Raw genomic sequence first — 21,688 nt, 5'->3', positions numbered from 1 at the left:
CCCGCTTGGCCACAGGCCCAAATCTTTTGAGGAAAAAATTAAACACGTACAGAGCTGTAGGGAAAGGTACTGTCTGTGTGTGTGTGTGTGTGTGTGTGTGTGTGTGTGTGTGTGTGTGTGTGTGTGCAGTGTGAATTATGTAAGCAGGTCCCCGGCCACAGCTCTACACACTAAATGCATCACACAGTCCTAATCCGCGGCCACAGAGCAGCCATTTTAAACTATATTAAATAAACGGCATGGTGAGAAGAGATGGTTATATGTAAGCTGTTATCTAAACAGTCTGGTAGGAGAGAGAGAGAGAGAGAGAGCAGTTTTAAATAAGACATCTGCTCTACACTGGTCTATGTTAAAAAAAACAAGAGAGAAGAGAGGAGAGAGGGGTGGGCTGTGAAATGCTTAAAACACAGTACTCCTGAGCTGCAGGATGCCTTATTAAAACCATTCAACCTGGCTTTGGAGAGTGGCTGCTTCCCTGATATTTGGAACCAGGGGCTCATAACCCCCATATATATATAAAAGGTGACAAATTAGACCCTAATAACTATAGGGGAATATGTGTCACCAGTAACATGGGAAAACTGTTCTGCTGTATTGTCAACGACCGAATACAGACCCTTTTCACACAAACAAATTGGCTTTTTACCCAAACACAGAACAACGGACCACATACACACATTACACACACTAATAAACCAGCATGTCCAACAGAAAAGCAGAGGAAAAGTATTTGCATGTTTTGTTGATATAAGAATGCTTTTGATTCCATATGGCATGATGGATTATATTACAAAACCCTCCAAAGCGGCATTGGGGGTAAAGTATACGACATCATCAAATTGATTTACTTGAACAACACATGTAGTATTAAACTGAAAAATAACATAGTTCTTTGCACAAAGGCAAGGGGTGAGACAAGGGTGCAGTTTAAGTCCAACCCTGTTCAAGGTCTACATCAACAAAATAGCAGTGGACCGATCTGCAGCTCCTGGACTCACCCTCAAAGATGAGGAGATCAGATTCCTGCTCTACGCAGATTACCTTGTCCTACAGTCACCAACAGAGCAAGGTCTACAGTAAAAACTTAACATTCTTTAGGAATACAGCATCAACTGAGCAATCAACATCAACTTTCAGAAAACCAAAGTTGTGATATTCCAGAGCACCTTCAAATTAGGAAATACCATGGTTGAACATGCTCAATGGGTCTAGAAATGTGTGCCTCTGGTGGATTTGGTCTGGCAGTGAATGCACTAAAAGAAAAAGCCTGCAAAGCATTTTACTCCATAAAAAGAAAATTCTCAAAAATAAATATTCCTGTCCAAATCTGGTGCAAAATATTCAATAGTGTAATTCTACCAATTGCACTTTATGGAAGCGAGGTTTGGGGTCCAACCTGTAATTACAATTATAAGCATTGAGAGAAAATCCCAATTGAAAATCTACATACAGAATTCTGCAGAATGATCCTGAATATCCAAAAGAAAAGTACCAAATAATGCATGCAGAGCAGAACTCGGAAGATTCCCTTTAAATTGTAAATATAAAGAAAAGGACAAAAAATGTAGCACCATTTGAAATTAAGCCCCAAAACATCCTTACAATTCAAAGCACTGGAAATCCAAAAGCTGAACCCTGAAAAGAGTCCCCTATGTCAGCTGTTAAAAACACTAAACAACCCTATTATCCAAACACACAGGGAAATCAATCAAATTGTTACAGAACTGAAAACCTCCTATTTGACAAATTGGGAAAATTAAACAAAAACACAGAATAAACTAAATTGCTATTTTGCCCTAAAAAGATAATACAAATTGGCAGAATATCTCTACTCTGTCAGAGATACAAAACAGAGACAGATCCTGACCAAATACAGGCTCAGTGACCACCAATTGGCTATAGAAAAAGGGAGACATAAAAAGACATGGCTACCCAAAGAGGAGCGTCTATGTGGTCACTGCACGACAGGGGAGGTAGAGACAGAGATGCACTTTTTCCTCTACTGTGAGAAATACTCCCAAATAAGATAATCAATTCCCAACTTCTGTGCATTAACTAATGACATAAAGCCGGGAATTATTCTGGGTGAGGGAGAAACCGCAAATATTACTGCCAGATCAAATCAAATCAAATTGTATTGGTCACATGCGCCGAATACAACAGGTGCAGACATTACAGTGAAATGCTTACTTACAGCCCTTAACCAACAGTGCATTTATTTTAACAAAAAAAGTAAAAATAAAACAACAACAAAAAAAGTGTTGAGAAAAAAGAGCAGAAGTAAAATAAAATAACAGTAGGGAGGCTATATATACAGGGGGGTACCGGTGCAGAGTCAATGTGCGGGGGCACCGGCTAGTTGAGATAGTTGAAGTAATATGTACATGTGGGTAGAGTTAAAGTGACTATGCATAAATAATTAACAGAGTAGCAGCAGCGTAAAAAGGATGGAGTGGGGGGGCAGTGCAAATAGTCCGGGTAGCCATGATTAGCTGTTCAGGAGTCTTATGGCTTGGGGGTAGAAGCTGTTGAGAAGTCTTTTGGACCTAGACTTGGCACTCCGGTACCGCTTGCCGTGCGGTAGCAGGGAGAACAGTCTATGACTAGGGTGGCTGGAGTCTTTGACAATTTTGAGGGCCTTCCTCTGACACCGCCTGGTATAGAGGTCCTGGATGGCAGGAAGCTTGGCCCCAGTGATGTACTGGGCCGTTCGCAGTACCCTCTGTAGTGCCTTGCGGTCGGAGGCCAAGCAGTTGCCATACCAGGCGGTGATGCAACCAGTCAGGATGCTCTCGATGGTGCAGCTGTATAATTTTTTGAGGATCTGAGGACCCATGCCAAATCTTTTCAGTCTCCTGAGGGGGAATAGGCTTTGTCGTGCCCTCTTCACGACTGTCTTGGTGTGTTTGGACCATGATAGTTCGTTGGTGATGTGGACACCAAGGAACTTGAAGCTCTCAACCTGTTCCACTACAGCCCCGTCGATGAGAATGGGGGCATGCTCAGTCCTCTTTTTTTTCCTGTAGTCCACAATCATCTCCTTTGTCTTGGTCACGTTGAGGGAGAGGTTGTTGTCCTGGCACCACACGGCCAGGTCTCTGACCTCCTCCCTATAGGCTGTCTCATCGTTGTCGGTGATCAGGCCTACCACTGTTGTGTCGTCTGCAAACTTAATGATGGTGTTGGAGTCGTGCCTGGCCATGCAGTCATGGGTGAACAGAGAGTACAGGAGGGTACTGAGCACGCACCCCTGAGGGGCCCCCGTGTTGAGGATCAGTGTGGCAGATGTGTTGTTACCTACCCTTACCACCTGGGGGCGGCCCGTCAGGAAGTCCAGGATCCAGTTGCAGAGGGAGGTGTTTAGTCCCAGGATCCTTAGCTTAGTGATGAGCTTAGAGGGCACTATGGTGTTGAATGCTGAGCTGTAGTCAATGAATAGCATTCTCACGTAGGTGTTCCTCTTGTCCAGGTGGGAAAGGGCAGTGTGGAGTGCAATAGAGATTGCATCATCTGTGGATCTGTTGGGGCGGTATGCAAATTGGAGTGGGTCTAGGGTTTCTGGGATAATGCTGTTGATGTGAGCCATGACCAGCCTTTCAAAGCACTTCATGGCTACAGACGTCAGTGCTACGGGTCGGTAGTCATTTAGGCAGGTTATCTTAGAGTCCTTGGGCACGGGGACTATGGTGGTCTGCTTGAAACATGTTGGTATTACAGACTCAGTCAGGGACATGTTGAAAATGTCAGTGAAGACACTTGCCAGTTGGTCAGCACATGCTCGGAGTACACGTCCTGGTAATCCGTCTGGCCCTGCGGCCTTGTGAATGTTGACCTGCTTAAAAGTCTTACTCACATCGGCTACGGAGAGCGTGATCACATAGTCATCCGGAACAGCTGGTGCTCTCATGCATGCTTCAGTGTTGCTTGCCTCGAAGCGAGCATAGAAGTGGTTTAGCTCGTCTGGTAGGCTTGTGTCACTGGGCAGCTCGCGGCTGTGCTTCCCTTTGTAGTCTGTAATAGTTTTCAAGCCCTGCCACATCCGACGAGTGTCAGAGCCAGTGTAGTACGATTCAATCTTAGCCCTGTATTGACTCTTTGCCTGTTTGATGGTTCGTCGGAGGGCATAGCGGGATTTCTTATAAGCGTCCGGGTTAGAGTCCCGTTCCTTGAAGGCGGCAGCTCTACCCTTTAGCTCAGTGTGGATGTTTCCTGTAATCCATGGCTTCTGGTTGGGGTATGTACGTACGGTCACTGTGGGGACGACATCATCGATGCACTTATTGATGAAGCCAGTGACTGATGTGGTGTACTCCTCAATGCTGTCTGAAGAATCCCGGAACATGTTCCAGTCTGTGCTAGCAAAACAGTCCTGTAGCTTAGCATCTGCGTCATCTGACCACTTTTTTATTAACCGAGTCACTGGTGCTTCCTGCTTTAGTTTTTGCTTATAAGCAGGAATCAGGAGGATAGAGTTATGGTCAGATTTGCCAAATGGAGGGCGAGGGAGAGCTTTGTATGCGTCTCTGTGTGTGGAGTAAAGGTGGTCTAGAGTTTTTTTCCTCTGGTTGCACATTTAACATGCTGGTAGAAATTAGGTAGAACGGATTTAAGTTTCCCTGCATTAAAGTCCCCGGCCACTAGGAGCGCTGCATCTGGATGAGCGTTTTCCTGTTGATTTATGGCCTTGTACAACTCATTCAGTGCAATCTTAATGCCAGCATTGGTTTGTGGTGGTAAATAGACAGCTATGAAAAATATAGATGAAAACTCTCTTGGTAAATAGTGTGGTCTACAGCTTATCATAAGATACTCTACCTCAGGCGAGCAAAACCTCGAGACTTCCTTAGTATTTGATTTTGTGCAGATATGTACAGATATGTACAGTGAGGGAAAAAAGTATTTGATCCCCTGCTGATTTTGTACGTTTGCCCACTGACAAAGAAATGATCAGTCTATAATTTTAATGGTAGGTTTATTTGAACAGTGAGAGACAGAATAACAACAAAAAAATCCAGAAAAACGCATGTCAAAAATTTTATAAATTGATTTGCATTTTAATGAGGGAAATAAGTATTTGACCCCCTCTCAATCAGAAAGATTTCTGGCCTCCAGGTGTCTTTTATACAGGTAACGAGCTGAGATTAGGAGCACACTCTTAAAGGGAGTGCTCCTAATCTCAGCTTGTTACCTATATAAAAGACACCTGTCAACAGAAGCAATCAATCAATCAGATTCCAAACTTACCACCATGGCCAAGACCAAAGAGCTCTCCAAGGATGTCAGGGACAAGATTGTAGACCTACACAAGGCTGGAATGGGCTACAAGACCATCGCCAAGCAGCTTGGTGAGAAGGTGACAACAGTTGGTGTGATTATTCGCAAATGGAAGAAACACAAAATAACTGTCAATCTCCCTCGGCCTGGGGCTCCATGCAAGATCTCACCTCGTGGAGTTGCAATGATCATGAGAAGGGTGAGGAATCAGCCCAGAACTACACGGGAGGATCTTGTCAATGATCTCAAGGCAGCTGGGACCATAGTCACCAAGAAAACAATTGCTAACACCCTACGCCGTGAAGGATAGAAATCCTGCAGCGCCCGCAAGGTCCCCCTGCTCAAGAAAGCACATATACAGGGCTGTCTGAAGTTTGCCAATGAACATCTGAATGATTCAGAGGAGAACTGGGTGAAAGTGTTGTGGTCAGATGAGACCAAAATCGAGCTCTTTAGCATCAACTCAACTCGCCGTGTTTGGAGGACGAGGAATGCTGCCTATGACCCCAAGAACACCATCCCCACCGTCAACCATGGAGGTGGAAACATTATGCTTTGGGGGTGTTTTTCTGCTAAGGGGACAGGACAACTTCACCGCATCAAAGGGACGATGGACGGGGCCATGTACCGTCAAATCTTGGGTGAGAGCCTCCTTCCCTCAGCCAGGGCATTGAAAATGGGTTGTGGATGGGTATTTCAGCATGACAATGACCCAAAACACACGGCCAAGTGGCCTAGCCAGTCTCCAGACCTTAATCCCATAGAAAATCTGTGGAGGGAGCTGAAGGTTCGAGTTGCCAAACGTCAGGCTCGAAACCTTAATGACTTGGAGAAGATCTGCAAAGAGGAGTGGGACAAAATCCCTCCTGAGATGTGTGCAAACCTGGTGGCCAACTACAAGAAACGTCTGACCTCTGTGATTGCCAACAAGGGTTTTGCCACCAAGTACTAAGTCATGTTTTGCAGAGGGGTCAAATACTTATTTCCCTCATTAAAATGCAAATCAATTTATAACATTTTTGACATGCGTTTTTCTGGATTTTTTTGTTGTTATTCTGTCTCTCACTGTTCAAATAAACCTAACATTAAAATTATAGACTGATCATGTCTTTGTCAGTGGGCAAACGTACAAAATCAGCAGGGGATCAAATACTTTTTTCCCTCACTGTATATGATTGTCATAGCCAGAGGGTCATCCAATGACCATTAGTTCCCTGAAGTATTTACATTGTATATAACTTACAAATAATACATAGTGTAACCATCATCCATGTACATTTTGATGTTTGTTTATTAGACATTCTTTATTTTTATTGTTATAATCTTATTTTTATTTAATTAAATGTATCGACCAAAAATTACACAATACAACAGCAGTAGTGTTGTACCTGTATACATGATTACATGTACTATTATTATTATTACTACTAACTGTATTACATTAACTTCATTTAACCTATTTCCTGAAATGTTGTACCACTATACTGGCAATATCTACAAATTGTATTTCATGCCAATAAAGCAATCTGAATTAGAATTTGAGAGAGGAGAGATAGAGAGAGTGAGAGTGAGTGAGAGAGAGAGAAAGAAAGAGTGTGAGAGAAAGAGAGAGAGAGAGAAAGAGAGAAAGAGGGGGGAGGAGAGAGAGATACGAGAGAGAGAGAGTTAGAGTGTGAGAGATTCCCAAACCTTTCATAACAAAGCCATCACCTACAGAGAGATGAACCTGGAGAAGAGTCCCCTAAGCAAGCTGGTCCTGGGGCTCTGTTCACAAACACAAACAGAGCCCCAGGACATCAACACAATTAGACCCAACCAAATCATGAGAAAACAAAAAGATAATTACTTGACACATTGGAAAGAATTAACAAAAAAACAGAGTGTACACAGTGGCAGAATACCTGACCACTGTGACTGACCCAAAATTAAGGAAAACTTTGACTATGTACAGACTCAGTTAGCATAGCCTTGCTATCGAGAGAGGACGCCGTAGGCAGACCTGGCTCTCAAGAGAAGGCAGGCTATGTGGACACTGCCCACAAAATGAAATGGAAACTGAGCTGCATTTCCTGACCTCCTGCCAAATGTATGACCATCTTAGAGACACATATTTCTCTCAGATTACAAAGACCCAAAAAGAATTAGAAAACCAATCCAATTTTGATAAACTCCCATATCTAATGGGTGAAATACCACAGTGTTCCATCACAGCAGCCAGATTTGTGACCTGTTGCCACAAGAAAAGGACAACCAGTGAAGAACAAACCCCATTGTAAATACAACCCATATTTATGTTCATTTATTTTCCCTTTTGTACATTGTTACAACACTGTATATAGCCATACTATGACATTTGAAATGTCTTTATTCTTTTGGAACTTTAGTTAGTGTAATGTTTACAGTACATTTTGTATTGTTTATTTCACTTTTGTTTATGATCTATTTCACTTGCTTTGGCAATATAAACATGTTTCCCATGCCAATAAAGCCCTTTGAAATGAATGGAATTTAATTGAGAGCGAGAGAGAGCGATAGAGAGATAGAGAAAGAGAGAGGGGGGGGGGGGGGGGGGGGGGGGTACAGAATATAGAGCAAGCTTTTAGCTGTATGTATACTGTATACTGTATAGGTAAATATACTGGGGGAGAGGAGGAAGGAGAAAGAGGAAAAGGAAAAGGTCTAGAGCAGGGATCATCAACTAGATTCAGCCGCGGGCCATTTCTTTCTTGAGCAGATGGTCAGAACATAATTACAAATAATTTGTAGACTGCAAATTGACCGCAAGAAGTCCAAACAGATATAATATTTGACTAAGACATAATCATTTCAAACCTTGCTTACATTTGTATACGATCACATATATCTTTCTATTATGTGTGGGAATACTTTGGAACAGATTTCCAAAATTAAAATCACTTGGAGCTGATTTGCTGGTGTTTTTACCGTTTTTTATGTCCAACAATAAAAAATTTAAGTGTCAAATAAAATCACCCGAGGGCCAAATTCAAATCACGGGCCGCCAGTTGGAGAACCCTGGTCTAGATGATGAACGTATAGTGAATCACTTACCATGGTGTATGATGCCGTTCTCCAGTAGAGCCTGTCCCAGATGAACCCCCTCCTCTGGGTTATCAGTCTCCCCAATGTCCACCAGCCAGCTCACAAACTCACTAATGAGACAGGAAATAACACAACACCGTTAATAACAGAACACCAGTGTCCACCAGCCAGCTCACAAACTTACTGGGGGGACAGGAAATAACACATTGTCTATCAAACTCACCGGGGACACACAAAAACAATACAAAACCGTCAAACAATGGTCACTGTGGAGACTTAAAACATACAACACCAAAACACTAATTGAGAGGACGTAAAACTACACAAAACACTGCTCATCAGCCAGCCCACGACACAAACTCATTGAGGACACACTAAACAACAGTGGAATGAAAAGACCATCATTCCATAGAAATGACACAGACACTTTTGAAGTTTAATGGTTACTAAAGCACCAGTCCAGAAAATGTAGCTTAATTGAGGGAGTAGCCAATGGTCCTATGAATCTCTCTACGGCAGTGAACGTGGAGAAGGAGAAGAATGTCTCAACCAGAGAAATAACAGGGAAGAACCTGGTCCCAGACAGTGTCTATGTGGTCAAAAGATAAAGTTTCTACTATTTTCCCCTAAACAGATGTGACTATGGCAACAAATACAGACTGCATCGCAAATGACACCCTATTTCCTAAATAGTTGTGATGGGAGAAAAATCGATACAGTTACATATCGCAATATTATTTTTGGATGATATTATATTGATATTTGAATCCTAGTATCGATTTGTAAAAAAATATATATATAATAATGTAGTTAGCGTTAGCTAGCGCTCACTAGCATAGGGCTCTGATCAAAAGTAGTGCACTATATAGGGAATCCCATGCCATTTGGGCCACAGTTTTACTGCTGAGCAGATTCTTATTTAATTTGGGGGTCTTATCTGTTTGATAAATCTCCCGGGGAGGGTTTAGTTCTTCTGTTTATCTTGTCCAACTGTGCTCTTATTTGTTTTTGACAAACACATGACACCCATCAAATCTGTGAGTGTCTGGTGGCTTTCTGTGTAGTTGGTAAAAACAGAGAGAATTTTGATGTTGATCATTACGGACTAGGAAGGAAACAAACAGCAGAGTAGAAATAAACACTGTCCCAATAAAATTATTTATGGCCTAAACAAGTTAAATAGGATACTTCTGTATAATTCTGTAATCCTGCGGGAGAGAGAGAGACAGACTACAGGGGAAAAAAAGAGGACTGAGCACGCCCCCATTCTCATCGACGAGGCTGTAGTGGAACAGGTTGAGAGCTTCAAGTTCCTTGGTGTCCACATCACCAACGAACTATCATGGTCCAAACACACCAAGACAGTCGTGAAGAGGGCACGACAAAGCCTATTCCCCCTCAGGAGGATTTGGCATGGGTCCTCAGATCCCCCCCCCCCCCACCCCCCCCCCCCACCCCCGCCACGTTCAAAACAACTGGGAACTGGGAAAAATACGAGGTGAAATCATGACGTCAGTGATCTTCAGGTTGGAAAGTCAGAGCTCTAGAAAGAGGCCCGAGTTCCAGAGTTGGTATTCCGAGTTGGATGACTATTCAAATAGATTTTTCCCAGTCAGAGCTAGTTTTTTTTCAGAGTTCCCAGTTGTTTTGAACGCATTGAAGTCTGAGATTTCCAAGTTCCCAGTTCCCAGTTGTTTTGAACATGGCATTTCTTCCAAACTCCCAACCGGGAATAACAGTAGAGTCACTGCAGAGCGAAGGGCTGGGGCAGGAGGGTGTGTGTGTATGTGTGCGGAGGGTAGGAGTGAAGGACAGAACAGGGCTGTAGGGGGTTGGACTGATCTTAGAGAGAAGCAAATCTCCTGGCTTCTCTACTCTCCTCACATACCTAGCTTTCGCCCGTTCCTTCTCTCCCCCTTTCCTCTACCTCTTACCCACATTCCCTCTTTCCTCTCCTTCTCTTCTTCCCCCTCCCTCTCCCTCTCCTCTCCCCTTCTCCTCCCCCCTCTCATTCCGTCTCCTCTCTCCACTACCAGAGTGGACGGAGCCAGATGAGGAAACCCCAAGAATGGAGGATAGATTTGTCAAACCGTCACCCCCTTGTCACCCTACTACAGAGAGAAAAACATCTGGGACTAATAAGGTTCACTTATGCAATGAATGGCAGCCTGGAACAGTTTCAAGCTGCTCACTGTCTGCATCCCAAATGGCACCCGATTCCCCATGGGCCCTGGTCAAAAGTAGTGTGCACTATAAAGGGAATAGGGTGCTATTTAGAATGTGACCAAAGTCTTATATCCACTAGTTTACACTGAGTGTACAAAACAACATGCTCTTTCCATGACATAGACTGACCACAAGAAGAATCCAGGTGAAATCTATGATCCCTTATTGATGTTGAACAGGGTATGGTAGTAGGTGCCAGGTGCACCGGTTTGAGTGTGTTAAGAACTGCAAAGCTACTGGGTTTTACACGCTCAACAGTTTCCCGTGTGTATCCAGAATGGTCCACCACCAAGAGGACATCCAGCCAACTTGACACAACTGTGGGAAGCATTGGAGTCAACATGGGCCAGCATCTCTGTGGAACGCTTTCGACACCTTGTAGAAAGGAAATGGAAAGGGGGATACCTAGTCAGTTGCAAAACTGAATGCATTCAACTGATATGTGTCTTCCGCATTTAACCCAACCCCTCTGAATCAGAGTCCATGCCCCGAACAAATTGAGGCTGTTCGGAGGGCAAAAGGGGGTGCAACTCAATATTAGGAAGGTGTTCCTCATGTTTTGTACACTCAGTGTACATGCAGGCTTGATTTCAATGTATACCTACACAAAGTTTTAGAATGCCTACTCATTCAAGTGTTTTTCTTTATTTGTACTATTTTCTACATTTTAGAATAATCGTGAAGACATCAAAACTATGAAATAACACATATGGAATCATGTAGTAACCACAAAAGTGTTAAACAAATCAAAATATATTTTACATTTGAGATTCTTCAAATAGCCTTGATGACAGCTTTGCACACTTTTGGCATTCTCTTAACCAGCTTCACCTGGAATGCTTTTCCAACAGTCTTGAAGGAGTTCCCACATATGCTGAGCACTTGTTGGCTGCTTTTCCTTCACTCTGCGTACCGACTCATCCCAAACCATCTCAATTTGGTTGAGGTCGGGGGATTGTGGAGGCCAGGTCATCTGATTTCCATATGTGTTATTTCATAGTTTTGATGTCTTCACTATTATTCTACAATGTAGAAAATAGTAAAAAAAATAAAGGAAACTCTTGAATGAGTAGGTGTTCTAAAACTTTTGACCGGTAGTGTATTTGTCTCAAGGCTTATAATACTATTGGTAAGCGGCACTAAGCAGGTTTATATTCAATACAGGAAGCAATAAACCTCAAGCTAAATATTTGTACTGGGTTTGTTTGTATTCTGTAAGTCTTGGCATGTTTAAAAAATACACAAAATAAACTAACATTACTGTAATAATACATTAACAACACATTGCTCCAAAAATCTAAACCTGACATCTCAAAAGAGGATTTGTTTACTAGAGAACCCCATCTCTGTCCGTGCGTGTGCGTTCGTGCGTGTGTGAGAGAGAGAGACAGAGCGAGAGAGAGACACAGGGAGAGAGACAGAGAGAGAGACAGAGGGAGAGAGAGAGAGAGAGAGAGAGAGCACACAAAAAACTATACATACCTCGGCCTAAACATCAGCGCCACAGGTAACTTCCACAAAGCTGTGAACGATCTGAGAGACAAGGCAAGAAGGGCCTTCTATGCCATCAAAAGGAACATAAAATTTGACATACCAATTAGGATCTGGCTAAAAATACTTGAATCAGTTATAGAACCCATTGCCCTTTATGGTTCTGAGGTCTGGGGTCCGCTCACCAACCAAGAATTCACAAAATGGGACAAACACCAAATTGAGACTCTGCATGCAGAATTCTGCAAAAACATCCTCCGTGTACAACGTAAAACACCAAATAATGCATGCAGAGCAGAATTAGGCCAATACCCGCTAATTATCCAAATCCAGAAAAGAGCCGTTAAATTCTATAACCACTTAAAAGGAAGCGATTCCCAAACCTTCCATAACAAAGCCATCACCTACAGAGAGATGAACTTGGAGAAGAGTCCCCTAAGTAAGCTTGTCCTGGGGCTCTGTTCACAAACACAAACAGACCCCACAGAGCCCCAGGACAAAAACAACAACAACACAATTAGACCCAACCAAATCATGAGAAAACAAAAAGAGAATTACTTGACACATTGGAAAGAACAAACAAAAAAACAGAGCAAACTAGAATGCTATTTGGCCCTAAACAGAGAGTACACAGTGGCAGAATACTTGACCACTGTGACTGACCCAAACTTAAGGAAAGCTTTGACTATGTACAGACTCAGTGAGCATAGCCTTGCTATTGAGAAAGGCCGCCGTAGGCAGACCTGGCTCTCAAGAGAAGACAGGCTATGTGCACACTGCCCACAAAATGAGGTGGAAACTGAGCTGCACTTCCTAACCTCCTGCCAAATGTATGACCATATTAGAGACACATATTTCCCTCAGATTACAGCGATCCACAAAGAATTCGAAAACAAACCCAATTTTGATAAACTCCCTTATCTACTGGGTGAAAAACCACAGTGTGCCATCACAGCTGCAAGATTTGTGACCTGTTGCCACAAGAAAAGGGCAACCAGTGAAGAACATTCACCATTGTAAATACAACCCATATTTATGTTTATTTTCCCATTTGTACTTTAACTATTTGCACATTGTTACAACACTGTATATATACATAATATGACATTTGAAATGTCTTTATTCTTTTGAAACTTCTGAGTGTAATGTTTACTGTTAATATTTATTGTTTATTTCACTTTTGTTTACTATCTACTTTACTTGCTTTGGCAATGTTAACACACGTTTCCCATGCCAATAAAGCCCTTAAATTGAAATTGAATTGAATTGAGAGAGAGAGAGAGAGAGAGAGAGAGAGAGAGAGACAGAGAGACAGAGAGAGACAGACACAGGGAGAGAGAGAGAGAGAGACACAGGGAGAGAGACAGAGGAGAGAGAGAGAGAGAGAGAGAGAGAGAGAGAGAGAGAGAGAGAGAGAGAGAGAGAGAGAGAGAGAGAGACAGAGAGAGAGACAGAGAGAGAGAGAGAGAGAGAGACAGAGAGAGAGACAGAGAGAGAGACAGAGAGAGAGAGAGAGAGAGAGAGAGAGAGAGAGAGAGAGAGACAGAGAGAGAGACAGAGAGAGAGACAGAGAGAGAGAGAGACAGAGAGAGACACAGGGAGAGAGAGAGATAGAGAGAGACACAGAGAGAGAGAGATAGAGACACACAGAGAGAGAGAGAGAGAGAAAGAGAGAGAAAGAGACAGAGAGAGAGAGAGACAGAGAGAGAGAGAGAGAGACAGAGAGAGAGAGAGACAGAGAGAGACAGAGAGAGAGAGAGACAGAGAGAGAGAGACACAGGGAGAGAGAGAGAGAGAGAGAGAGACACAGGGAGAGAGAGAGAGAGAGAGAGAGAGAGAGAGAGACAGAGAGAGATAGAGATAGAGAGAGACACAGAGAGAGAGAGAGAGAGAGAGAGAGAGAGAGAGAGAGAGAGAGACAGAGAGAGAGAGAGAGAGAGATAGAGAGAGACACAGAGAGAGAGAGAGAGAGAGAGAGAGAGAGACAGAGAGAGAGAGAGAGAGAGAGCGAGAGAAATAGACTGAGCCAAAGGCAATGTGGTATCCATCAGAGAGAGACATACCAGATCATCCCATTCACATTCGCCAATTACACACCATTATCGACTATTAGACGTTACAATGAAGAAAGGAATTACACAGTATTTATAGAGCTGTAGGACAGCCAGGGGGTTTCTCTCTCACATACCTCCACACACACACACACACACACATATCCCACTAGAGCTGGGACGATAAACCGAAAATGATCGAAACCGACCAAACCGCCCACTTATTGTGGACATTTAGCTGATATAGTTCATTAGGATAAATAACCTATAGTAGGGCCCTACTAGGGAGATGTGAAGTTTGAAATGAAATAAGTTTGCTAATATGGGTCATTGTTAATGGGACAATTGATAGCTACAACATTCAAAGTGGAAATAGTAGTTTTGAAAGGGTAATATACAAAAAATTACTGTGGTGCACATTAATGTTATAAACGTATTGGTAAATGTATTGTTATCGTGATAATTCAGTCAATTTATTGTGATATGGATTTATGTCCATATAACCCAGCTCTACCTCACACATACCACAAATATATAATACTTTTAAATATGTCCACAGAGGTGTTAGGCAACACAAGTAGGGGCTAGTATATAGTGGGATAGGTTTTAATTGGTTTACTGGGCTTTCATGGGCTTACACATAGAAGCTTGTAGCTACTTCAGTACTCTACCATATGGGCTTTTGAAAGTCTGAGTAATCACCGATATACAGTGCATTCGGAAAGTATTCAGACCCCTTGACTTTTTCCACATTTTGTTACATTACAGCCTTATTCTAAAATGGATTAAGTTGTTTCTTTCCCTCATCAATCTACACACAATACCCCATAATGACAAAGCAAAAACAGAGCTCTGGAGCTCTGTCAGAGTGACCATCGGGTTCTTGATCACCTCCCTGACCAAGGCCCTTCTCCCCCGATTGCTCAGCTTGGCCAGGCGGCCAGCTCTAGGAAGACTCTTGGTGGTTCCAAACTTCTTCCATATAAGAATGATGACCACTGTGTTCTTGGGGACCTTCAATGCTGCAGACATGTTTTGGTACCCTTCCCCAGATCTGTGCCTCGACACAATCCTGTCTCGGAGCTCTACGGACAATTCCTTCGACCTCATGGCTTGGTTTTTGCTCTGACATGCACTGTCAACTGTGGGACCTTATATAGACAGGTGTGTGCCTTTCCAAATCATGTCCAAGCAATTGAATTTACCACAGGTGGACTCCAATCAAGTTGTAGAAACATCTCAAGGATGTTCAATGGAAACAGGATGCACCTGAGCTCAATTTCGATTCTCATAGCAAAGGGTCTGAATACTTATGTAAATAAGGTATTTCTGTATTACATTTTTTATAAATTAGCAAAAATGTCTTAGATGTAATCAATTTTAGAATAAGGCTGTAAAGTAACAAAATGTGTAAAAAGGAAAGGAATCTGAATACTTTCCGAACACCCTGTATGATCTTTCTGATCTGTCTAGCTCACAGAACCGTTCCTTTTCTAGACCACTATTGAACCACTGAAGAGAATCTCTGTAGAACCGGTATTATTTACTGTATGCAGATCATAAGGCTCTGATCCAAAGTAGTGCACTATATAGGGAATAGGGTGCTATTTGGGACACACCTGGTATTGTCTCAAATCAAATCAAATCCATTTTTATTTAACACATGCACCGAATACAACAGGTGTAGACCTTACAGTGAAATGCTTACTTACAAGCCCTTAACCAACAATGCAGTTTTAAGAAAAATAAGTGTTAAGTAAAAGGAGAAAGAACCGTTCCAAACCCAAAACCCTCTGGATTATAGTTAGATTATAGTTAGACAGCACTTTACACCCTATCTCAGAGTACTCTGTGAGGCACTCTACTAGAAAGAGAGTGAGAGAGGGAGGGAGAGCAAGAGAGAGAGAGAGAGAGAGAGAGCGGGAGGGAGAGCAAGAGAGAGAGAGAGAGAGAGAGAGGGAGGGAGGGAGGGAGAGCAAGAGAGAGAAAGAATGAGAGAAAGAGAGAAAGAGAGAGCGAGAGAGAGAGAGAGAGAGAGAGAGAGAGGGGGGGGGGGGGGCCTAGCTGCGCTCCAGACCACACCTCCTCTCCATATCCACCATACGCTCCTAACCTGCAATAAGATCTAAGGCCCAGCATTTGATACTCTTATTAAAGTCCACTTAACCCAGTCTGGTTTCTCCAGTATGGCCCTATAGGGTCTATGCCAAGCGTTGAGAGTGTGAATGTGACACCATCATTTGGCGCGTGGCTGGATTGATGCTGTTCAGGCTTTAACCAGATGGAGCTAGCTGTTACTGACGGCTGTCTAATTGAAGCTGAAGGCTGCATCCCAAATGGCACCCATTCCCTATATAGTGCACTACTTTTGACCAGCTCCGTGGACTCTGGTCAAATGTAGGGTCTATATAGGGAATAGGGTCCCATTTGGGACTCAACCGATGTCTGTTTTTCGTACAGCATGTGACAGTCGATTGTGTTTTATAATGTCTAGAATTTCAGTATATAACCAGAACAAGTCTGAATGTCTAGAAATGGTTGACAAAACACAGAGCTTTCACAAAGACATTCTTGTAGTTTATAAAGCCCTTGTTAACTGTTATAGTCATGCTATTCTATGTTCAGTCCACTCACAAACTGTCTGGTCGATCAATAAGCTAGTCTAGAGTCACCAAATAATGTCAATGTATGTCTCCTAATGGTCTGGCTACCCATTATCAAAGTTGGAAATATCCTGTCTGAACAGCCTCGAGTCCAAGCACTGTTTTCCATTATATGTTTGTAATCAATGAAGATTGAACTTTTTTAGGCCATCACTTTAGTAAGGATCAAAGAGCGACATTGTTGACAATGTTACGGTAGAGCATCCATGTTATAAATTATTAAAGCTACATTGGTGAATCCTGTCTGAAAAAGGAATGAAATTAAAAACATCCTACATAATTCAGTATTGCTAAAAGAGAAGTTTGGGGGGAGAGAGCCTTTGGTTTTCATCACAAATGGCACCCTATTCCCTATATAGTGCACTACTTTTGACCAGGGCCCATAGAGTGCTACTTGGGACAGCCTTTCTAAAGTTATTTCCTATCAACAGAAAATGGATAACACAGAAATGTTTAGACTGTAACCCTAACTCAACATGGCAGATGTTATGAGAGTGTAACCATTTGATATGAGACCACTAACACACTGCCTGGTCACACAAACACGCGTGCGCATACACACACACACACACACACACACATATATATTTCTCAGAGGAGACTTTAACAGTAATCCTGCTAGGCTCTGAGCCTTTCGTCCCAAATGGTACCATATTCCCTACATAGTGCACTACTGGTCAAAAGTAATGCAATACATAGGGAATAGGGTGCCATTTGGGATGCACAAGTGAGAGCAGACAGAGAGAGTGGTCAGCAGAGGTCACAGAGGGATATCTCCCGGTGATTTATCACAGGCCAAGCAATGGCACTGCTGCACACATGCACAAACACACACACACACACTTTTTTAGGGCATTACTTTAGTAATGATTAAAAGAAAGACATTCTTGACAACATTACGGTAGAGAATGTTCTATTTAACACACACACGCACAAACACACGCACAAACACACAAACGAACAAACGCACTCACACACTCCGCCGCCCGCACATAGCCAACCAATAATCCACAAACACGATTCATGGTGAAAACCTGCTGGATTTCATTTCCCCTTGACTGAATGACAGGTAAACAGAACTCTGTTCAGCTAAAACGCTGATGTTTCTTTCCCCCCTTCTTTCTTTCTTTAGAAGTCTGGACAGATTTCAAATTGAAAGGAGGGATGGAGAGACTAATCCAGATTTAGGAATAATGGTCTCAGAGAGAAGGTATTAGGTATAGATGGTATTATTCACTTAACTGGAGCTTTTCAATAGACACACTGTAGCTACTGTACTCTATGTATCATAGTAATGGTCATCTGTATAGAAATAGCTACTGCCTGCCTGCCTGCCTGCCTGCCTGCCTGCCTGCCTGTGCCTTTGTCTGTGTCTGTGTGTGTGTAGCTGGATAATCCAGCAACCAAAAGGGGTTATGTATTTTTCTATGATTCTCCAGATCAGAAATCAGGTCAATAGTCCAGCTCAGGTCAAGTACATAAGTAGTAAATACTGTAGATAGTGTGATCCAATCCAGTCTGTGATATTCACTACAGTGTCATCGCCCTCTGTCAGACATCCTCTGAAGACCAGGGGACTTCCCACTCAGAGGGGAAGCCCATGTGAATGGTTTTAGAACATCAGAAAACCCCTCACTGTAGCCTAAAGGAAACCGATGTAGGCTACAGTGAGTGGCAGCCACAACTTTGGGACGTCCAACTCGGAAGCTCACGTGAACATTTTTGGAATGACGGCAACGCTTATTTTCGAGACATAAAACGCTGTACTTCACAGGAAACGCATCATCAAAACACTCACCAGACCAATCTTAAATTCTCATTGGTCAGGATAACAGAAGGTTATAGGTCAGGGAGGGAGGTCTTCCTTCCCAGGAAATACACAGAGAGAGAGAGAGAGAGAGAGAGAGAGAGAGAGAGAGAGACAGAGAGACACACACACAAACACACAGAAAAACCCAAACGCAGACACCCACTACTGACACCTGCATGAGAGAGAGAGAGCTAGAGAGATCAGTCATAGGTAAGTATTGGACTCCTACCTTCCCAGGAAGCACTTAGGGAATGTGGTGAGCTTGCGTTTCCTGTCCTTGATGAGGTGTCCCTGCTTAGTCATCAGGTGATAGAGCTTCTCTCCTTTCTCTGACACCATCACCCACGTGTCCTGCTCCATCCCCAGCCTCAACGCTAGAGGGAAGGAAGGAAGGCGACAGTCAAAGGAGTAATGTTTCCCATTGGTACAGATGCGGTCAAATATAATATTCACTATTTCTTCTAAAATCAGTTGAAATTGTTTGATTTATAACTGCACAGGACTAAAACAGAAAAACATATCTAAACTGAAATTTAGATGTTTCACTTCAAAGTCAAAAACGGCATGGACTAAATTATTCAAAATTCTAATTAATTTGGTTTGTTTATGTGTAATGTATCTCAACTGTGGTAAGTAGCAGGTGCCTACAAGGTAAAAATAGCCATTCAACCAGTTTTGAAAAGAGAAAACAGAACATTCTGCTCCATTGCACTCCATTGTAAAGTGCCAGGGTACCAATATATAGGACCACATCTGTATATGTATGCTGATATAGAAATAGTATACTGTCTCTATCAATCCATCTCATCTAATTTGTCTTCTCACATTAAAGTAGTTAGGCATATCATACCCTGGTGCTGAAACACTACAGGAGGAGGAGCAGGAGGAGGAGCAGGAGGAGAGGCAGGAGGAGGAGGAGGGAGAGCAGGAGGAGCAGCAGGAGAAGGAGGAGGAGCAGGAGGAAAGGCAGGAGGAGGAGGAGGGAGAGCAGGAGGAGCAGCAGGAGAAGGAGGAGGAGCAGGAGGAGAGGCAGGAGGAGGAGGAGGGAGAGCAGGAGGAGCAGCAGGAGAAGGAGGAGGAGCAGGAGCAGGAGGAGGGAGAGCAGGAGGAGCAGCAGGAGAAGGAGAAGGAGCAGGAGCAGGAGGTGGAGCAGGAAGAGGAGCAGGAGGAGGGAGAGCAGGAGGAGGAGCAGAGGAGGAGAAGGAGGGAGAGCAGGGGGAGCAGTGGAGGAGGAGGAGCAGGTGGAGGAGGAGGAGCATGTGGAAAAGCAGGAAGAGAGGGGGAAGGAGGAGCAGGAGGAGGAGCAAGAGGAGCAAGAGGATAGAAATAGACTCAACAGAAGACATCTTGTGTTAGGAAAAGAGTTCAGGTCTATTCATTCTACCTGCAAGTCTAGTTCTTGTGCCTGCCACAACTAGTATCTTAGATAGGAGCAGTGGCGACCCGTCATTCAGTGCAGGTGGGGCAGAGCCCCACATTTTTAGCAAAGAAATACATTAAATAAAAATAAACTAGTTTTTGCATGTTATTTTGGCATTAATACGTGTCACATATCACTTTGCAAACAATGTAAACCTTTTTTTAAATAATTGAGTTAATAAACCCTCTATAAAAACATGGTCTCTTTTTTGCTTTCTTGAGTAAGGCAGCTCCAAAATGCAGGTGTTTCAGCCTAGCTCAGCGCTTTCTGTGGATGTGGGGCAGCCAGCGGAAAATACGGAGCGTAGGGGTTGGTAATGTTCTCTAGTTGCGCCTTGATTGGCTCAGTGTTCTGTCACTCATGGGGACACTACATCACTGCCAAATCTAAGGGTAGGGCTCTTAAATTCAAGCCCCTTGGATGCTGTCATAGAGTTACATTAGACGTGCCCATCCAAGAAGGCTCAAGATCATTGGCCACAGATAAAATGATGTCAAATCACGTTATATCTACAGTGGCTTGCGAAAGTATTCAACCCCTTAGGCATTTTTCCTATTTTGTTGCCTTACAACCTGGAATTAAAATAGATTTTTTGGGGGTTTGTATCATTTGATTTGCACAACATGCCTACCACTTTGAAGATGCAAAATATGTTTTATTGTGAAAACTTGAGCGTGCATAACTATTCTCAATACTTTGTAGAGCCACCTTTTGCAGCAATTACAGTTGCAAGTCTCTTGGGGTATGTCTCTATAAGCTTGGCACATCTAGTCATTGGGATTTTTGGCCATTCTTCAAGGCAAAACTGCTCCAGCTCCTTCAAGTTGGATGGGTTCAGCTGGTGTACAGCAATCTTTGAGTCATACCACAGATTCTCAATTGGATTGAGGTCTGGGTTTGACTAGGCCATTCCAAGACATTTAAATGTTTCCCCTTAAACCACTCAAGTGTTGCTTTAGCAGTATGCTTAGGGTCATTGTCCTGCTGGAAGGTGAACCTCCGTCCCAGTCTCAAATCACTGGAAGACTGAAACAGGTTTCCCTAAAGACTTTCCCTGTATTTAGCGCAATCCATCATTCCTTGAATTCTGACCAGTTTCCCAGTCCCTGCCGATGAAAAACATCCCCATGGCATGATGCTGCCATCACCATGCTTCACTGTGGGGATGGTGTTCTTGGGGTGATGAGAGGTGTTGGGTTTGCGCCAGACATAGCGTTTTCCTTGATGGCCAAAAAGCTCAATGTTAGTCTCATCTGACCAGAGTACCTTCTTCCATATGTTTGTGGAGTCTTTTGGCGAACACCAAACGTGTTTGCTTTTTCTTCCTTTAAGCAATGGCTTTTTTCTGGCCACTCTTCCGTAAAGCCCAGCTCTGTGGAGTGTACGGCTTAAAGTGGTCCTATGGACAGATACTCCAAAATCTCAGCTGTGGAGCTTTGCAGCTCCTTCAGGGTTATCTTTGGTCTCTTTGTTGCCTCTCTGATTAATGCCCTCCTTGCCTGGTCCGTGAGTTTTGGTGGGCGGCCCTCTCTTGGCAGGTTTGTTGTGGTGCCATATTCTTTCAATTTTTTAATAATGGATTTAATGGTGCTCCGTGGGATGTTCAAAGTTTCTGTAATTTTTTTATGACCCAACCCTGATCTGTACTTCTCCACAACTTTGTCCCTGACCTGTTTGGAGAGCTCCTTGGTCT

The 21,688-nt window shown here is 43.2% G+C and overlaps 1 protein-coding gene across 1 annotated transcript in view; it reads right to left on the bottom strand.

Annotated features, from left to right (window-relative positions):
* prex2 (phosphatidylinositol-3,4,5-trisphosphate-dependent Rac exchange factor 2) overlaps positions 1-21,688 on the bottom strand; it is a 215,923-nt gene that overhangs the window by 124,473 nt on the left and 69,762 nt on the right. Inside the window, exons 10-11 of the mRNA XM_084186138.1 lie at positions 18,805-18,949; positions 8,344-8,444 (exon numbers count right to left, since the gene is read on the bottom strand). Coding sequence (XP_084042264.1) covers positions 8,344-8,444; positions 18,805-18,949 — 246 coding nt within the window. The remainder of the gene's footprint in view (positions 1-8,343; positions 8,445-18,804; positions 18,950-21,688) is intronic.

Source organism: Coregonus lavaretus (genome assembly GCF_964263955.1).
Source record: "Coregonus lavaretus genome assembly, chromosome: 2".
NCBI lineage: Eukaryota > Metazoa > Chordata > Actinopteri > Salmoniformes > Salmonidae > Coregonus > Coregonus lavaretus.
Note: the sequence above shows the minus strand (reverse complement) of the source record. Positions and strands in the feature narration are given on the sequence as shown.